Below are 17,621 nucleotides of genomic sequence, written 5' to 3'. Positions count from 1 at the left end.
CATCTTTTACAATGCTGTATCACTTGAATTTAATAAAATATCTCACCAAAAGTTCCACCTGATCCGTCTACATGAAAAATAAGAAAAAGTATTTGTTTCCAGCCTTTTATCTAGTAATTTAGAAGACAGCATAATGCACTAAAATAATAATAATTTCAACATATACCATACACCTGTACAAATACCACAAATACTAGAAAAAGTTTGCTATTTATTGAGTCTAATAATTACAAGTATGTGAGGAGAGGGTGATTTGAAAATAACTTTATTGTTCATAAGAAATAACAGTGAAAAGAACAGTACATATCACTGCTTGCATTCTCTTTCTCACTTCCAACCCATGAGGTTTGCACTGCTGACATTTCTGCAAGAATTAGCCTCTTTACATACTGTGTAGTTATGTATTCCTAAATGCCATATGGAGTATATGGATATAGATTTGCTGTAGAGGTAATAAATGTTCTAACATTTAAGAGCAGTTATATTTGTAATACTTAACATACTCGTGCATTCTTTAGACAAACCTGAAAAATCTGCAGTGAGAACACAAGCTTCCACATAATGGAAAGAAAGAACATTATCTTGAATTTTTATTCTGCCATAATTTAAAAAGAGTTCATAAACAAAGCTCGTGTTTATAAGTAACAGTAGAACTTAACTGAAGCCAAGCTTCAGAGTACAACAGATCCACTTAGCTTCCATATCCTGTTTCTATTTATCAGGGAGAAGCACTACCACAGTCCTTCAGAATGATTAGGAACTTTAAATATCAAAGGCCAGCTAACTTCATGGAAAAAAACAGCGGATTTGCAATATAGTCACAGTTTATTAAAGAAAGCCTACTCAAAACGTAAAAAAAATAAAATTACTAAAACAAATTAAAGCACTTATTTATATATGGACACTTGACAAATTCAAGCTTTTTTAAAATTTCCATCTGTCCAATTCAAACATAGCTACAGCGCTGATTTCCTCAGTGCCCAAGAAGCCCAGTGCCTGCAGAAATGAACAGAAATGATTAGAGCCACATGCAACCAAAAACATGGCATAAAAAAACAACAGCTGGAAACAACAACAACAAAACCCAAACATATGTGAGCATGTTAAAAAGGTGAACTGGAGTCATGAGATGGTTCCAGACCACAGAATCACTGTTCATATTATTATTCAAATAGAATAATGCAGTGACAAGTGTGTTTAGTCCCTCTCTACTTTACTACAGCTCTAATGCAGATAATAATAAGATGTTAACTTCCCACTTGATGGAGGATAAAAAAGAACATTATTTTCAAAACTAATGAAGAGAATAAATGCTCACCTTTGAATCCCTCTTCAGGCATTCTCACTGTAAATGAAGTAGAAGACACAATGTAAGAAACCAGTGTAAAGATTCAGCTTTCTTTATCAAGGTAAACATAATGGAGGTAATGAGAGCTGTACTCACCCTGATAGACATCATCCATTGCAGCGTAGTCTGCTATTGGCTCATCAGCCTGTAAGGAAACAATGGCATGAAATATAGAAAATCTCCCTTCATCATTATGATCTGATGAAAGTCAAGTTTAAAGCTGCAGTGTTTAAGATTTCTGCAAAACTCAAGCCACCAGAAAATCATAGTACTATGTGATGATTGGACAGAGAAGACATACCTTTAGACAGATGATGCACTCTGGGATGACACCCAGGCTGCCCAGTGTGGCTGAGTCATCGGTCAGATTTTTTCCATCAATGGAGAGGTTCTGGTCAAAAGGAGCCACAGAGAAGGCGTGCATAATCTGCAGAGTGACAAGTAGAGCAAAATTAGTTCCGTGATTCCAGGCTGCTCATCAACTGTAGAGTAAAACAGTAATCAGTTCTGGGTTACCTGTATAGAATGACTTCATCCTTATCCATCCCCTATATTTTACATTCAAGTCTAATGCTTCAGACTTCTGTCCGGAGGAGATTTGGGGCTCTCACCTGGATTTTCAGTTCTTTAAGGGTCTGATTGGCTGAAACGATGAGTGCCTTCTCTCCTCTGAGTTTCCTGTGCCGGGTGCTTCTCCTGATGCCACCTAGTTTGGTCACATTGGTTACAGGAACAACTGTTGCTGCTTCTGCTGCAGTGTTGTCATCACTCAACTTAAGCCGCTTTGCACCATCTTGGGACTATAATAAAGAAATCAGACAATGTCCTTGCTTATTATCCTACAAACACCAAGAGAGGCCCATGACTGTGAAAAAAGGTCTCAATACAGCAGTGTTAATCAAAGTCTCCTGCTACGATCTAGCCTCAGAGTTTCTGTTACCTGGGTGAAGTCTGGGTCTCTCTCTCCTTCCACCTTTGGGTGTTCTTCCTTCTCCTCCTCTGCCTCGGAGCTGCTGGCATTCAGCTCTGGAGCTGCTTCTTTTATCATCTACACAGAGAACAACATGAACACTATCAATAATAACCACTGCAGGGCATTTGACTCAGATCAAAACATAATCTAACATGAATAGTGAGCTCCTATAGGTATGCTCACCCAACCTTTGGCTCATTAGACTTTGTATTGATAACTGTGGGGACGTCATCTTGGACATCCCAGTGTTTGGTCTGCTCATGTTTTATTAAGCAGCAAACTACTTCAATCTAAGATCATGAATTTAAAAGTTCCCCACATATTCTTTCATGTATCCAGAAATTTTACATGAGTCTGAAAATGAGTTGAGAAAAGTGAACTCATAGTGTAAGTGGCAGATGTCATTCTACTGACCAGCAACAAACATATTACAAACATAGTGATGAAGACTGTGTTCATGTGTTTGTCATACCCTCTTATCTTCGATGACTTTGCGGATGTAAATGGTGGCTTGGGTGTACTCTCTGAGGTCCCTCTGCTGCTGGAAAAGGAAGCCCTCTCTGCACTCCCAACATAGATCTGAGCACATAATCACACACACACAAACATGACGTGAATCCAGGATGTTAAAAAGCCAAAAGTGAAAAAATATTGCACACAGAATGTATCTATTAAGTATCAAACTTGAGGCTCCCACCCTCAACACAAGAGCAATATACACCTTATAAAGCCACCTTTCAAGCCAGCTGGCAGTGAGTGTTTTATACTTCCACAATAGATTTTGAATAGAGCATCACTGTAAGTTCATGACAATGAAACAGACTTTTTATTATTTTTTTTTTTTTTACATCTGAGGTGAACTGCTTCCTCCGGTTTTGCACTCTTACCAGGCTGGGTGGTGTACTGGGTGGTGGGACCAGTAGGCGTGGTCTGTTTGAAGCAGTGGATGGAGATTGGCTGGTCCACAATGAAGAGTCTGCTGATCACATCCCATTCGCTGGGCCATAGCAGAGCTATACTGTGCAGGATAAACAGCACAACATGAGACGACAGTAGTGTCCACAACACTTCAGTTCAGGGGCTTTCATAGTTAATTTATTAAACTCATGCAAACAATGTCAATTTACAATTTGGACAATCTCCAAAACTGATAATCTGACATTCACACCCACTTCCTGCAGTGATTGGCCAGACGTGAAGTGAGGAGTCAGTCAGGGTTTGAACATCTCTCTTTTTTCATTCATTACATAATTATTGCATGTGTGCAACTGAGTGAAAAACAATGTATGCTTTCTGGGAGAGACTCAGTCTATGGCTTTTTACTCTGCCCTCAACCATGGCCATATGGAACAAACACATTTACATGCTGTATGAACTAGTTCTAATGTAGCACAGACTGACCCATAGGCTGATATACTTGTTGTGTGTTATAGCTTAACTGCTGTTCCAAAAGCTTTTACCCCATCATGTCAAAAGTATAATTCTAATGGAAACGGTTTCTCTAAAATGTTTTGGGATTTGTGTGGATGAGAAGGTCACACTAGTGAGTTATATAAGCAGCACTCACTGTTGTGCATCTCCGCTGATCAGGGAGTCGTAGGTGAACATGAAGCCTCCGTGGGGACAGAGAAGCAGGCTGTTGCCCACATTAGACACTGGAGAAGATTTAGTGGGCCTCCTACAAAAAGCACACACACCAATAGAAGAAAAATGACCATTTGAAAAGAAGCATGCATTTATACTGCCAGCCTTAAAGGGTACACATGCAAACCACATATTACAATTGTTTTTTTTCTTCACTTATTACCTGATATTTATGCAAACCTCTTCTTTCTGCATTCTTTTTTATAGAGATTACCAGGTTCCTGAATGCATGCAGTGAAAAAAAAAAGTTGTCCTATTTATTTTCACAGCTGAAACAAACATACCTGATGAATTTTCTCCATTCATCCACAAAAAACAGAGGGACGATGTAAAGCACATCTGTGTCCTGGAGAGACATGACAGAGAGAATTTATTCACCTGAATCAAAGTACAGTATGTCATTTCCACATTTTAATATTCACATTTAGTCATTATTAGTACTGTTTCATGAGTCCTGCAGGCTGACAGTTTGATGCTCGGCCATGTAGCTACCTGAGGCCACTTGGTGAGTGTTGGCCGGTTCTTCTCATTGAAGAGGTTGAGCAGCTGGTTCTTCTGGTCCAGAGCCATCATCTTACTGACAGCCTCATTGTCCTTTTCTTCCTGCTCTAATGTCTGCACACACAGGAGGGAAATGTTTTAGTTTAACACATGGACTAACCCAGTGGTTCACTCTATTCTGACAGATCCACTAACTCATTAGTCGTCATCATCATCATCATCATCATCATCATCATCATCTGTGCTTGCTGATTATGACAATTATGTGTGTCTGATATGGTTTTTCCACAAAGTATAATTACCACTTTATAATCCTTAAGGCTAAAAGCTAATGTAGGGTATTTAAGTTAGGTTGACACAGTTTCGATTTAAGGGGTCACAGTGAATCGACAGAGCCTCCACGCACAGCTGTTGTGGCTAACCTGCATCTCCTCAAAATTTGACTACGAACTGGGTAAGAGGGACACTACAGACTACTACAAAGAACTGTAATTGGTCTGATTGGTCAGCTTGGCCCGCTACACCCCCCCCCCCAAGTTGAAAAAATGATCATTAATCTATAAAATAAACAAGATTCTTGCAGCTATTCATGGTTGCACAGCAGCAGTTAAACAAGGCAAACTTTCAAATTAACGCTCTATAACCACAAAGTGACTCAAAGAATGTAAACACAATAAATGTGGGTTCTATAATAAAAGGAGGACACAGCCTGATAATGTTCATCTAGTGTTGTAGTGCTGTCCCAGTGTGACCTATGAATTATTTACTACTCATGAGGCATCTATGGTGGGATAGTTAATTCCACCTTTAAATTAACAATTGAATGAGGTTTAGTGTGTAGTGCAACACTCACCAGGCACTGCTGACATTGTTCTTGGATTTGAGTAAATTCTGGGGCTTTGGGGAAGTACACCCTCAACTTGGTCCAAACTTCAGAGGATACCAGCTTCCGTTCAGTCTCCAGAATACTCAGACCTCCTGCAGTAAGAGCAATCCTACAAGTTTAACAACCAACAGCATATTTTGCACATCATTCTTGCAAAGATCATTCTAGATGCTGTGAGGAAAAGTACCGTGACTGCAGACTATATCCTCATTGAAAGTCTTCATCTCCTCCTCATTGCCCTCAGAGAGCTCCGGGCCGAACTCTAATCAAACAAAAAAAGTTCATGCTTCAGTACAAACAGCAAACACACAGATGCAGTGAATCATACAGTGGCTCAAAGCCCTTCATAATATGACAGACACATTGAAGATTGAAAACCCATTCTGTGGGAAACTTTTGTGTGTTTGTCATCCTCATGACTTTGATGATCCTGTGACATTTGCTGTAGTACCACCACACGTACAACAGTGGCTTCTGACTGGTACTTTATGTAAAACAATCCCTCCCAAAGCCCAGATGTATTCAATCTACAATGAAAAACAGTGATCTCTTGTACAAAATGTGACGTGATTTTCTGTTTTCAGTGTGGTTGACTGATGAAAAACAAACTGCACGAGCCACCATGAATAAACAGAGTAAGAAGGAGAGACAACCTTTGCAGTTGTTGCTGTGTGGTCCCTGTCCGTTGGTCTGGCCGTTGCTGTGTTTGCTCTCATGTTCATCCTCCTCCAGCTGCTCCAGAGCTAACTGCCTCCAGCTACGCAGAGATGCTTTACCCACCCAGTAGCCCTCCCCACTGAGACACACACACACACACACACACACACACACACACACACACACACACACACACACACACACACACACACACACACACACACACACACACACACACACACACACACACACACACACACACACACACACACACACACACACACACACACACAAAGTCGTAAGTACGGACAGCCTCCTTTCTATTACTAGTAATACAATCTATTTATATTTAGAACCAATTTTCATCAAAAATACAAGTGAATCATTAAAGTATTATTTGATCTAATCTTGAACATAGCCCATTGACACAAGTGTGTGTACCTGAGTGTGCGTTTGACCAGATTGGTGACCTCCTTGTAGTCCTCATTGAGCTGGTTCTTCAGTCGCAGCACCCTGCATCTCTGGCCAACACACTCTCTACACAGAGAGGAGCCTGGACACAAACACAACAGCAGCATGTGTGAAAACATAGAACAGCCACATGGTGGTTTTAGGAGCAGTTAGCACTGGAGACATTTCTAGGCTGTCTGACTCTGGTTGAAATCACGATCACAATTATTATCTGCTTTTCTCCCACAATTCTTAGGCACATCAGATTTTTAACAAAAAAATATATGTGCGCAGTGCACTACTGTCTTCAGTAAGACAGTCAAAGCTATATGATCTTTAGCTACTAGTAAAAAGACACAGATTTTTTACATTTTGGAACAGAGGTATGAAGTATGAAACTGCATGATTCAACTCAGGAAAAATCCACTATGTGTCTATTCTTTGGAGCACTTTTCAAAAATATTTACCTGTATGCACCTAAAAAAAAAGATTAAAAGGATTATAACAAAGACAGCTCACAAAGGATCCCCCCCCCCATTTCTGCATGAGATCTGAGCAGAGATCAGACCCTGTGTTAGTCTTACCATCCAGTCTTGGACCTCCACCATAGCGCTCATACAGGAGCTGACCGGCCTGTAGGGAAACCCTCTTGGAATCTCCCACCTTGTCTGGATGCAGTTTGCCATGAGAACACAGGAAGAAAGAGTTGTCGATTTCCTTTGTGGATGTGGAATCGTCCAGCCACTTCTTCAACCAGTCCAAAGGTATGAACTCATACGGTTCACCTGAGGAGGATGCACGGAGGATCACACATGAACAAAGATGGAACCTCTCACCTTCATCCAGAACATACCGCTACACTTTAATGTTTCTATCAGGGGGGTTGTGGATGATGAGGGAATGTTTGTACTGACCGTCTCTTGCAGGTAAAAGCTCGTAGAGCTCCTTCACCTCCTCGTGCTTGGCCTTGCCCTTATCCACGCTCTGTTTCCTCATGTCGGCCATTTCATTGCACCACTCCTCAAATTTATGGTTGTCTTGGTCCACCAACCTCTGGAGGAAGGCTGGGAGACAGGTCAGAGGGAAAAGAGACCATCAGACAAGCTGGCTTTTATGAATAAAATAGGCTTCTTGAGACATGTCACAATTTCATGGTGCAAACTAAGATAGAAACCAGTAATGATCCCTGTTTCCTTTTCTGACTGAGATCTTTGTTTGGGTCAAGGAATAAAACTCTACTTCTACTCTTTACTACTCACCTGGCACCTCGACTATAGTCCTGGAAGGATCTGAGCTCTCCTCTTCTTGGAGCTTATACACCAGCATGTAGGCATTTCTGGAACAGTGGTAGCCTTTACTGCACTTAGGCTTTCGTGTCTGAGACTTCACTGTTTCAGCTAAAGACCAAGAAAGAAGATCAACAACTTTAAAATAAGACTTTACATTTCACACTTACAGACATCCTAATTAATTCTAACATTTTGTGCAGAGACTATTGAAACATTTTATTGTCTCAGAGGGGAAATTTGTGTTGGGTTGCTCTACAGGAAACCATCTAAAAAACATTAAAGACATTTGACACTGACAACATGACTGCTTAAAAAGAAAATATAATAATTAGTTCAGAATTAGAGTTCAGCAGCTTGATGGGAGCTGGAACAATGTAAAGAGTATAGGTGATGCCACACAACCTTGTGGGACCCCTGTATTGCTGTTTGGTCTCTCATAGTGCCCCAGTGACCCTCACGTGCTGTGTGCTATTTGTTGTTTTTTTAAAGCGTAAAAGAATGTAATCTAATTAACACTCATGTCCTTCAGCTTGTCTAAAAGCAGGTAGAATTGCACTGAATTAAACATTAAAACTAAAATCAATAGATAACATTGAGCAGAGGCATTTGTGCCATCAGTGTGTTTGGAGATAAAGTACAAAATGCTGAGAATGACATCTTCAGGGCTGTGTTCATGCTTATAGACAAACTGACACGTATGTAACACTGGCTCCACAATGTCTTGAGCAGAGACACATTTCTCAGGTCAAAGCTACAGGATGGAAATCATGTTTTACTGTGTCACAGGGCTTTTTAGTCACTGCTGTTATGACTGACTGTGTCCACCAGGCTGGGACAGTGTGACGGTCTCAGGACTGCAAGCTTTTGAACAAAAAAGTCAGCAGTCCTTCTGGACCTGTGGACTTATTAGTGAGTGCTCACACTAAAGAAAAGACCCTGAACACTGTGGTTAGTCCACTTCCAGCCAGCAGGTGGCATCATTGTCTGACAGAGACTGTAACATACTGTCACACTCATGAGAGACGTTCAGTTAATCAAACCTCAAGTCAAAGTCATCCAGCTGGTTTGATTTGTGTTGTCCATCCAAACTGCTCATTAGTTTGTGTGCAGTGTTCATATTTAGAATTTTCAAAGCACCGCTCCATCATTGGCGTGTGTTGTTCTCTTGCATTTGTAACGAGTAGTTTAAGTTAGTTTTTAATTACTGCCAGTCCTCTCTCCTGTCTTTATTTCTACAGCCGTATTTTGTCCCTACTCATGCAGTCTGTCATTTCTTTTGTAATATAGGGTTTATTGTTATGATAGACAAGAGCATCCTGATTGGCTACCACACTGTCCATGCAAAATGTCATGTAATCTATAATGTTAACAGTAGTCTCTAGAGCTGTAGTGCATGGAATATGGACCAATCTGTACACCCACAACCCCCCATCATCTGCCCACACATTAAAAATCTTATGTCTTATGCTTGTCTTAAAAACTGACTTATATGAGGGAAAGAGGGGGGCTTCAACTTCACCTCCAGGTTTGTCCTCTAGTATGTCTGCGGGACATAAATTGAAAGCAGTACACTCATAACACAACAGTACACAAGATATGTGTGGATTTCAGGAAAGTGTCCATGTAATGCTACTCACCAATGTCCTCCTCAATGCCCAGCTGCAACTTCTTGCCTTCCATCTTCTCGATTTCCTCATCGTTGAACTTGTACCAGTCGCTGGTTCGAGCGTCTTTCACATGGGCGATGTAGTGTCCCGAGTAAGCGCTGATGCCCCGATGGATCAGCACTGCACTCAGTTCGTAAACACACTTCTGGTCTGGGGACCCAGTATGACACACACACAAACACAAACACAAATAAAAACCTGTTTACTTTTCCTCAAAACACCAGTCATTAACAAAAAATGGGGACATAATGCAAGCGACAACTTGTGATGGAAATTCAATCCCCCATATGGAAGTACGTCATCTGTGTATGTATGTATTTAAACTGTTTGTTTCTATTTACACATTCTAAATTCTCGTTAAAGATGTTTCCCAAAATGATGGATAGTAACCACAGGTTACTAATTGTGAGATATGTACAGCATGTTTCATACAGGACCACTTGACCTCGCAACAGTACTGCACATGTCATGCTACTAATATGAGAGAAATAGAATCATCTATAATACATTTTATATGAAACAATTACTGCATGTTAATGAGTAAATACAGACACAAGATATTTTGATGTGCTTTTCTGCATTATGTAGATGAGGATGAACAAATTGTAACATGAATCACTGGCAGCATATCATGTACAAAGTGTGTGTGTGTGTGTGTGTGTGTGTGTGTGTGTGTGTGTGTGTGTGTGTGTGTGTGTGTGTGTGTGTGTGTGTGTAAATGGTAAATGGACTGTACTTATATAGCAGCTTTCTAGTCTTTTCGACCACTCAAAGCGCTTTACACTACAACTCATTCACACACATTCATAGACTGATGGCAGGCAGTGTGTGTGTCTCTCATATAGATTCATACTGCTTATACCTTGTTTCCCTTCCAAAAAAGGCCCCATGTCCAGCTGCTCCGGAAAACTGATGAAAGTGTTGAGCTTCTTCTTGTGGCCTGTTTGTCTGGAGAAGACACAGAAGTTCAGTCAATCTTTGTCTGTCACCAGCAGGAATTTGACACTACTAGCTTCAGGATTTGATGTATTTTATCAATCTTGTTTGGATTTTACAGAGTGTGGTAACAGAGCAGTGTCTGACCTGTCGAAGACAAAGCGCATGAGCTGCAGGTTGAGTGTAGGGGGGAGACTATGCAGTTTGATCCTGCGGGTGGCACTCTGTTTACTCTGACAGCTCTCACAGAAGTAGCGGTTGTCTCCATCCAGCTTCTCCTCCTGCAAGGTGGAGGCAAACAGCTTACTGTTATGGTAACATTTTCAGACATAGTACCTGCTACAGTGTAACCTTTAGACAAAAAAACACATTCAAATTGGAGAGTTTTATCATTCTGTGTTTTCTGTCAATATATTTGAAAGCACGCCTTTATGATTGTGTAGGTGAATGAAGTGCTATGATAGATTGCTGTGGATGTAAACACAGTGTGACAGGAGATGAGTGTTACCTTCAGGAACTCTGTGACACACTCTGTGAGGTTCTTGTGACCCTGGATGTTCAGTTCCAGTTCGTAGAATCTGGACGGCAGTGCAGAGGATCGTCCACACTGGTTACAGCTGGAAAAAACAACCAAAGCAAGACATTCCACATCAACACTTCAAAATATGTCTTTAGGTTTGGACTAAATATATTTAGTAGCTTTACTAAATTTTGGTAGTAATGAGTTTGATGATGAAAACTGGATTATTAAAGCTGTGTTGTGGCCATTGAAATGTCACTTAGACTTCCATATTTAAGATCATGTAACACTGCATGATGATAACTAGTAATACTTTAACACTGACTAAAGCAGGCCTTATAAAAATACTTGGTATCCTGCATGCTTCATTAATGTGACAACAGCAAGGCTTCCATCTTCCTCAGAGAATGTTAAATAAACTGCAGTTAAATCTAATTTCACCTCTGGCTGGCATTAGATCTGATAAAAGTGTTACAGACTAGACAGCCTGGCTTTTAAAAAAAAAAAAATGTCCTTAAAGAGAGAAGAAGCAACAACAAAACATCTCCTCTGCAAAAGCTGTTTATCTTTACACTCCAAATTATTCCTTAAGCAAGCACATCAAACTTGAAACCCTCCAAAAAGATTTGACCAACAAAAATGTGCATTTAATTTAATGTGAACAACAGAAAAGCTGTAAAAGACAGAATAAAGTCTGCACACTGTGGCTCCCAATGCAGATGTAGCCACTCTTCTTTACACTGAAGAGCAGTGTGCTTGAAACATCACTTCTGATATCCCATTAAAACAACATCTGCATTGGGAGCCACAGTGTGCAGACTTTCTTTTGTCTTTGGCAGATTTGGTCCTTTGATCCAGCACCTGCTTTAAAGTTTTTAGTACCAGATGTGTGCATCTACAACACCTTTTTCCAACAACAAAAGGGCCGCAATATAAAGTTATCACAGATATGAGCCAAGGCCTGATACATCACCCACATAAAGCCAAAACAGATACATTAACATTAACATTCTCTTACAGTGGGTGGAATGTCACTAAAAACACCTGTTAAAATACAGTATGGGAAAGTACATTATTACAAAACATCAACCAGAGTGATGTGAATGTGGAGAAAGATATTTCTCTCACCTGCCTAACAGACCAGAACTCTCTTTTCATCTCCCATTCATCTACTACACCTCATTCTTATCTTCCCTCCTCCTTTCAACAAAGTTAAACATAAATGTCTCCAAATATTCCAAAATACCAAACACTTTGTGTTGCTGTTTATAAATGTGAATACAATCCAGCTTGGTTTGACCTGTGGGTGCTAAAGTATCCAATATGCTCTGCTGCTAAACTACAAATACAAAACTATGACAGACTGTTGATGGACAGCACTTTGTCACATGATACTTTTCCCATTTATTAGTGACGTATAATTAACCAGTGTCAGGTTTGAGCTCTGACTTTTCTTACACAGTCACGTAGGAGAACTGTCCACAGAACTGCTGCTGGATGACGTTCTGCAGGCTGAAGTTCTTCTGCTTGGACAGCGTGTCCTCCAGTAGAGACAAGAAGAGCTTTGAAAACTCCTGGGCATCCTGAAAGAAAAAGATCTGAATTTAATGCTCTGTGAGGAAACCAAGCTTCCACAACATGTCCACCGATGAACATGTCTGCACTCTCTATCTGTGTGTTAAGATAACTATTCAATGGTGACACTATTGATTGTTAACAAGCAGAACGCTAATCAATGAGAAAAATAATCAATGATAATCATCCAGTTATTGCAGAGTAAAAAATGTGATTTCCAGATATAACTTGTGACTTTGACTTATTTTATAGAATCATTAAACACATAGATTAATTATTAATTCCTTTTTCCCTGCTCTTCCTGTGCCTACAACCATTTTCCAGAAACTACAGGCCAGTTTCAAAACAGCAGTGATTGCAGAACCTCAACACTTTAAGTACCAACTCAGTTATGTTCTTCAATCTGCGGAGCCAGTCTTGTACTTCAAAGTTCTACTAAAACAATTTGCCAGGTATTGCAGTGATTAACCTGTTGCTGTCCTGTGTCCAGGCCCAGTGCTTTGACCAACCCTGACGGGTCGATGTATTTTCTATTGCTGTTCTGCAGGAGTGCAAACAGATACTGGAGATGCTCACAGATGGACTGAGGCTCATAATCTGAAATAGACAGAGAGGAGTCTGTTAGAGAGGATGAAATTCTTCCATCATGTGATAAAAAAACAACAACCTACAGAGCAGTCTGCAGCCTCAGTTACACACTCTCAGTCACTTGCCTACATGTAAGCAGACCTTCAGTTTTGTCTAATTATTTTGAACAGTAATTGTTTAAGAAATGGCAATCCCCCTGTTAGTTTCCCTGTGTGTCTGAACTTTTATCAACTAAATAAACACATGATTTTAACTATTTATTATATCCCTCAGTGCATGCTGTAATGTCTCTGTCTGTGAGATTTTATTGTTTGCTAGTACACTGCACTGCTTATTTTATCTCTTTATTTTATTTACTCATTTATTCATTGACTCATTATTTTCTAATTCTTTTTTTAAATTTATATTAACACCAGGACCTGAGTATGGTATTTGGTTCTCTTTCATGTATCTACATGTCTGGAATGACAACAAAAATCCATGATCCGTGACATTTGATATAAACTGATGTTGATTTCTTTGGGTATATCATTTGTTCTGTACTTGTGGAGGCATGTATTCTCCAAGGATCTTCTACTTTCATTTGCAAATATTCCAAACAATCCTGCTGTCAAACAACACACTTGTTTGGGTAATGTTACTCTGTTCTAGATGGATCTAAAGTTTAGTTTAGTGTATTTATTTGCATGAATATATATATAAAAACAGGATTGTGCTGATCAGATCTTAAAAAACAGAAAAGGTAACTAAAAACATGAAAAACAAAACAAACAAACAACATCATCTAAAACTAAAATGTACTGAATCCCAGCTAGAATCCTAATGACATTATCCTAATTTGGTATGTTATGTATTCCAGGATAAATCTGGATTTCGGTAAAGGATTTGATAAATCCTGGTCTTGGCTTTTATAGACATTTCATGTGTACAGTCTTTGTCTTGAAGAAGTTATGCAGATATTTTGCATTAATCAATACTAAGCACTGTGTAGACAGGCCTGAATGTTGCTAGTGCTAACTAAGAACCTCTAGGATAATACTGGCAGCTGGCGGTGCATCCACTGCTTTAGGTGTACGCATGCAAACACTATGCAAAATCTGGCCGAAACATGTTGACATAAACCAGCACAATGAACTAACACAAAGAAGTGGCTGCTGTATTTACCAGACTCAATGTTGTGTTCCTGTGCTCTGGAATTGTGGCACTGATAGAGGCTCCTTCGCAGCTCAAGGTTGTGGAACCACACTTGGAGGAATGTGTTGACGTAGCATGTCGCACCCAGGTTGGTCAGGCCGACAAATGTGTTCTGGGAGAGGGAAATACAATAAGAGAAGGGTAATTAATGGTCTTTGTATAAATCCTTACATCCTAGCCTTATGGTAACTTAACAGGACTTTAGCATTTCAGCGACAACAGACTGATGATACAGTATGGGGGGAAACCGGCACAGATGAGTTGAAAATTCAGTATGAGCGGCCGATGGAAGAAATACCTTGTCTCGACGTTCTGAATTCGGGTCATCAATATTATGGAAAGCATTTTCATCAATCTCCCCAAGCCACGCCTGTTCACCAATTCCCACAAGACAGTTGGGATTCCCTTTGCAGTTCCTCCTGCAAAAGCAAGGCATTATTAATATATTTACAGTTCTACTACATACTTCAGAAGAAACACCTAACTGCAGCTCTCTGATGTGCAATAGACATGTCAAGCTCCATCTCAAATGTGCCAGGTTATTATTGTTTTGCACACAAAGCTACACACCATTTTATATGTAACGTTTAGTAAAATTTCTACAATAGGACTGAGTTTTCTGTGATGCCCACTGTTTACTGTAGTTGTATATTAGAGATATGTAATGATATGCTTATTTGAAAAGCAGAGTGCTTCTTCATGACCTTCCACACAGCGTCTGGAAAGTTGCTCTACAAGCTATGACGGCTTGTCCACAAGCACTGAAATCAATCTCTCAGCTTCTCTTCGTGGAGCTTAAAAACAAAACACATTCCACTTCTGCTGCTAGTATTCTTGACTGGAACACAGTAGCACAACGAAGGTATTTAAAGAAATGTTGTTACAGTACCTGCAGGTTCCTCTCTTGCAGGCCGGGAGATGGACGCGGTATGCTAGTTCGATGTGCTCCTGGCTGATTTCCTCTGGTTTCACACTTTCCACCCAACGCCAAGCCGCTTTCTCCAACTGTAAGCGGGGCGCCATAATCCTACGATGTAACATTCACCACAAAGTCAGACATATGCGTGAACGGACACAAGGAAGTAATAATGCAATGGCCTAAGGTTTGCCAAACTAGTTCAAAGAATGCTAACATAGCTGGCTAACAGGAGCTAAATAGGTTGTATCGAGTTGAAGAGACCTCGTACGAAGCAACCTACCGTTAGCTATGTAATGCTACTTTACCTAGCCAGCTAATGTTAGCTTCGCTGTTCCCTCATTATTCCAACGAGCCAAAAAAGTGAGCATATTACACTAGAGCGCAACAATACACAGAGCAACTAAAAATACAAGAAACCACGACTATCACTATTTGCAGGGTCACGTCAGAAGTGCGGACTAACCCAGTGCTAATGCTAGCTAGCTAAGATGTAGCTAGCCCGACCGGCAGTGTTAGCAAGTCATTTTCCCTCAAGTTTCTATTTAACGCTACTTGACGCTAACGTAACGAGTTTATTGTGTTAAGGTCAAATTTTATCGAACCTTTCATGCGTGCAGCTGCTTCACCAAAATATTTTTATGTATTTTCACATTTTATTCACGGTTTATTTTAGATTTAGCGCCCTTGCGTCAGTTTATAAATAAATTATTTCTTTGCTCAAAATCAACACGACGTCAATAAATGACGTAGACGACGTCTCTTTGTTGTGACGTGAGGAGGGAGCGAACGCCGTCTTCCTGTTTGACTTGAAGATACAAACCACAAACCCTGAATATTCTTCATTTTTGTTTCCTTTCACTCAAGATTCGCTGCTATACATTTTATTGTGCACTCAATTTATGAATTTATATGTATTTATTTAAATTTCCTTCCACAATAAAAATGCGTGTTTTAGTTCTATTGGCCTATGTCTTGTGATGTAGTAGCCTAAGCATCTTTACTGTGGAAGACCAAACCTGAATTTCTGGAATGAAAAATATATACTCCTTTTAGATGAATTAATAAAAGAAAATTCATAGAGATAGAAGTCCACTCCTGAGTTATTTTTATATAAATAAAATGTTATGCATTACAATTAAACTTTTTCTTTTTATCCATAGTTTATAGATATGTACAGCCCGCTGTGATGCAACATGTTTTACTTCAGGCTATGCCTACTCTTCATCCATGATTTTCTATGACCCTGAAGTATATGTGCAGTTTGTATTGTTAGTGAGCTGTTTACAATATTAGAGGAAACCTAAATCTATATATTGGTGTATGGGTCATTAATAATAACTGATGAAAGTCCAATAATATTATTTTTTCGAGTCGCTTATCATGTTGTTAAATGCTGATCATTCATGACGGAACCATAGCTGGCCTGAAACAAGGCTGCCATATGAGCACATTATACATGTAAAGTCTAGTGTTTAGAAATAATTTTATTTCAAGTATTTATTTGAAATCCTTTACTATTTGATATGTATTCCAGTATCTGTTTCAGTCTGTTCTGCAGTCTACCCTGTTAACACACAACCTGTTCATGCATTGTATCTCCATATTGTCTATGATCTAACTCTTTTCTCTGCTGCTTGTATTCATACGATTTGTTCATGCTCTGCTTTGAAAAGCTGTCTATTATGACAGCTAATGATGCAGTTACTGTATATGGCCCACTGTGCATCTATTTGCATTAGCTGATGATAGCCAATACATAATCAGCTTATACTGTACTCAAGCATATCTACAGGCTGTACAGGTTGCTGAAGTGAAGAATAGTCTATTGGACATTTTGAAACAGTTGAAATTCACATCAATATGTCCTTTTCATGGCTTTAGTGATATGATAAAATGTTGACATGGAAGTGGAACTGTCCATTTTTGAGGCTGTGAGTAAATTGCACACTTGACAGCATGTTTGGAAGGATGGCAAACAACTGAGCACTTGTTAGAACTCTGCAGAAACCAATATACATACTCATACAGATGGTTTGTCATTACATAACTGCTACAAAGAAGTTGTACGTTGTGAGTGAATGGCATTCGGTTAGGTGATGTGAAGATTATGTCCGGTCTGCTGACTAAGTGTATGGGATAATCTGCATCATCATCAATGTACTGTTTCAATCACTCCGGCTGTCCACTAGTCTTCAGCATGCACGTCCATGTGCAGTGTACATTTAAAATATGTTGACTACAGAAAAAAAGATCAGGAAATAAATGTGTGGGCATACACATCACCTTGCATATGTACTGAAACTACTTATTTGGATAAAAGTATCTAGCAAATAAATGAATGTGCTTTTTCAAGGAAAAGAATAAAGGAGATGTTAATCACCATATACACTCCTTTATTTAGAGTCCATGTCTCATAAATTGCTAATACCTACATTATATTTATACTGATTATACCTGTGAGTAATTATTGCCAG

The 17,621-nt window shown here is 39.5% G+C and overlaps 1 protein-coding gene across 6 annotated transcripts; it reads right to left on the bottom strand.

The window, feature by feature from the left end:
* Positions 1 to 276: 276 nt before the first annotated feature.
* Positions 277 to 15,875, bottom strand: usp48 (ubiquitin specific peptidase 48). Of its 6 annotated transcripts, none has more exons than XM_062416025.1 (28): positions 15,750 to 15,875; positions 15,118 to 15,255; positions 14,527 to 14,647; positions 14,199 to 14,340; positions 12,916 to 13,043; positions 12,330 to 12,454; positions 10,860 to 10,968; positions 10,499 to 10,632; positions 10,278 to 10,363; positions 9,386 to 9,565; positions 7,719 to 7,856; positions 7,374 to 7,523; positions 7,044 to 7,244; positions 6,451 to 6,562; positions 6,006 to 6,148; positions 5,540 to 5,614; positions 5,320 to 5,444; positions 4,458 to 4,580; positions 4,250 to 4,311; positions 3,889 to 3,999; positions 3,209 to 3,339; positions 2,794 to 2,900; positions 2,289 to 2,396; positions 1,960 to 2,148; positions 1,650 to 1,775; positions 1,445 to 1,493; positions 1,319 to 1,345; positions 277 to 996 (listed from the first exon to the last, which is right to left on the bottom strand). In XM_062416025.1, exons 2-28 carry the CDS (start codon positions 15,249 to 15,251, stop codon positions 974 to 976), a joined length of 3,159 nt encoding a protein of 1,052 aa, XP_062272009.1. In that variant the 5' UTR covers positions 15,252 to 15,255; positions 15,750 to 15,875; the 3' UTR covers positions 277 to 973. The 6 variants fall into 6 exon arrangements, 5 of the variants coding, with proteins under 5 accessions (XP_062272009.1, XP_062272012.1, XP_062272010.1 ...); XM_062416028.1 differs by lacking the exon at positions 15,750 to 15,875 and adding an exon at positions 15,611 to 15,673; XM_062416026.1 differs by lacking the exon at positions 15,750 to 15,875 and adding an exon at positions 15,428 to 15,595.
* Between the last annotated feature and the right edge of the window lie 1,746 nt (positions 15,876 to 17,621).

The sequence above is a fragment of the Scomber scombrus genome, chromosome 3 (assembly GCF_963691925.1).
Source record: "Scomber scombrus chromosome 3, fScoSco1.1, whole genome shotgun sequence".
NCBI classification, from domain to species: domain Eukaryota; kingdom Metazoa; phylum Chordata; class Actinopteri; order Scombriformes; family Scombridae; genus Scomber; species Scomber scombrus.
Note: the sequence above shows the minus strand (reverse complement) of the source record. Positions and strands in the feature narration are given on the sequence as shown.

Coding starts and splice junctions, on each gene's coding strand:
- usp48 (XM_062416024.1), bottom strand. CDS start 15,269: ATGTTACATCGTAGGATTATGGCGCCCCGCTTACAGTTGGAGAAAGCG. Junction 14,648..15,117: donor TGCAAGAGAGGAACCTGCAG/GTACTGTAACAA, acceptor TTGCTTTTGCAG/GAGGAACTGCAAAGGGAATC. Junction 7,245..7,373: donor GCTTTTACCTGCAAGAGACG/GTCAGTACAAAC, acceptor CATCCTCCTCAG/GTGAACCGTATGAGTTCATA.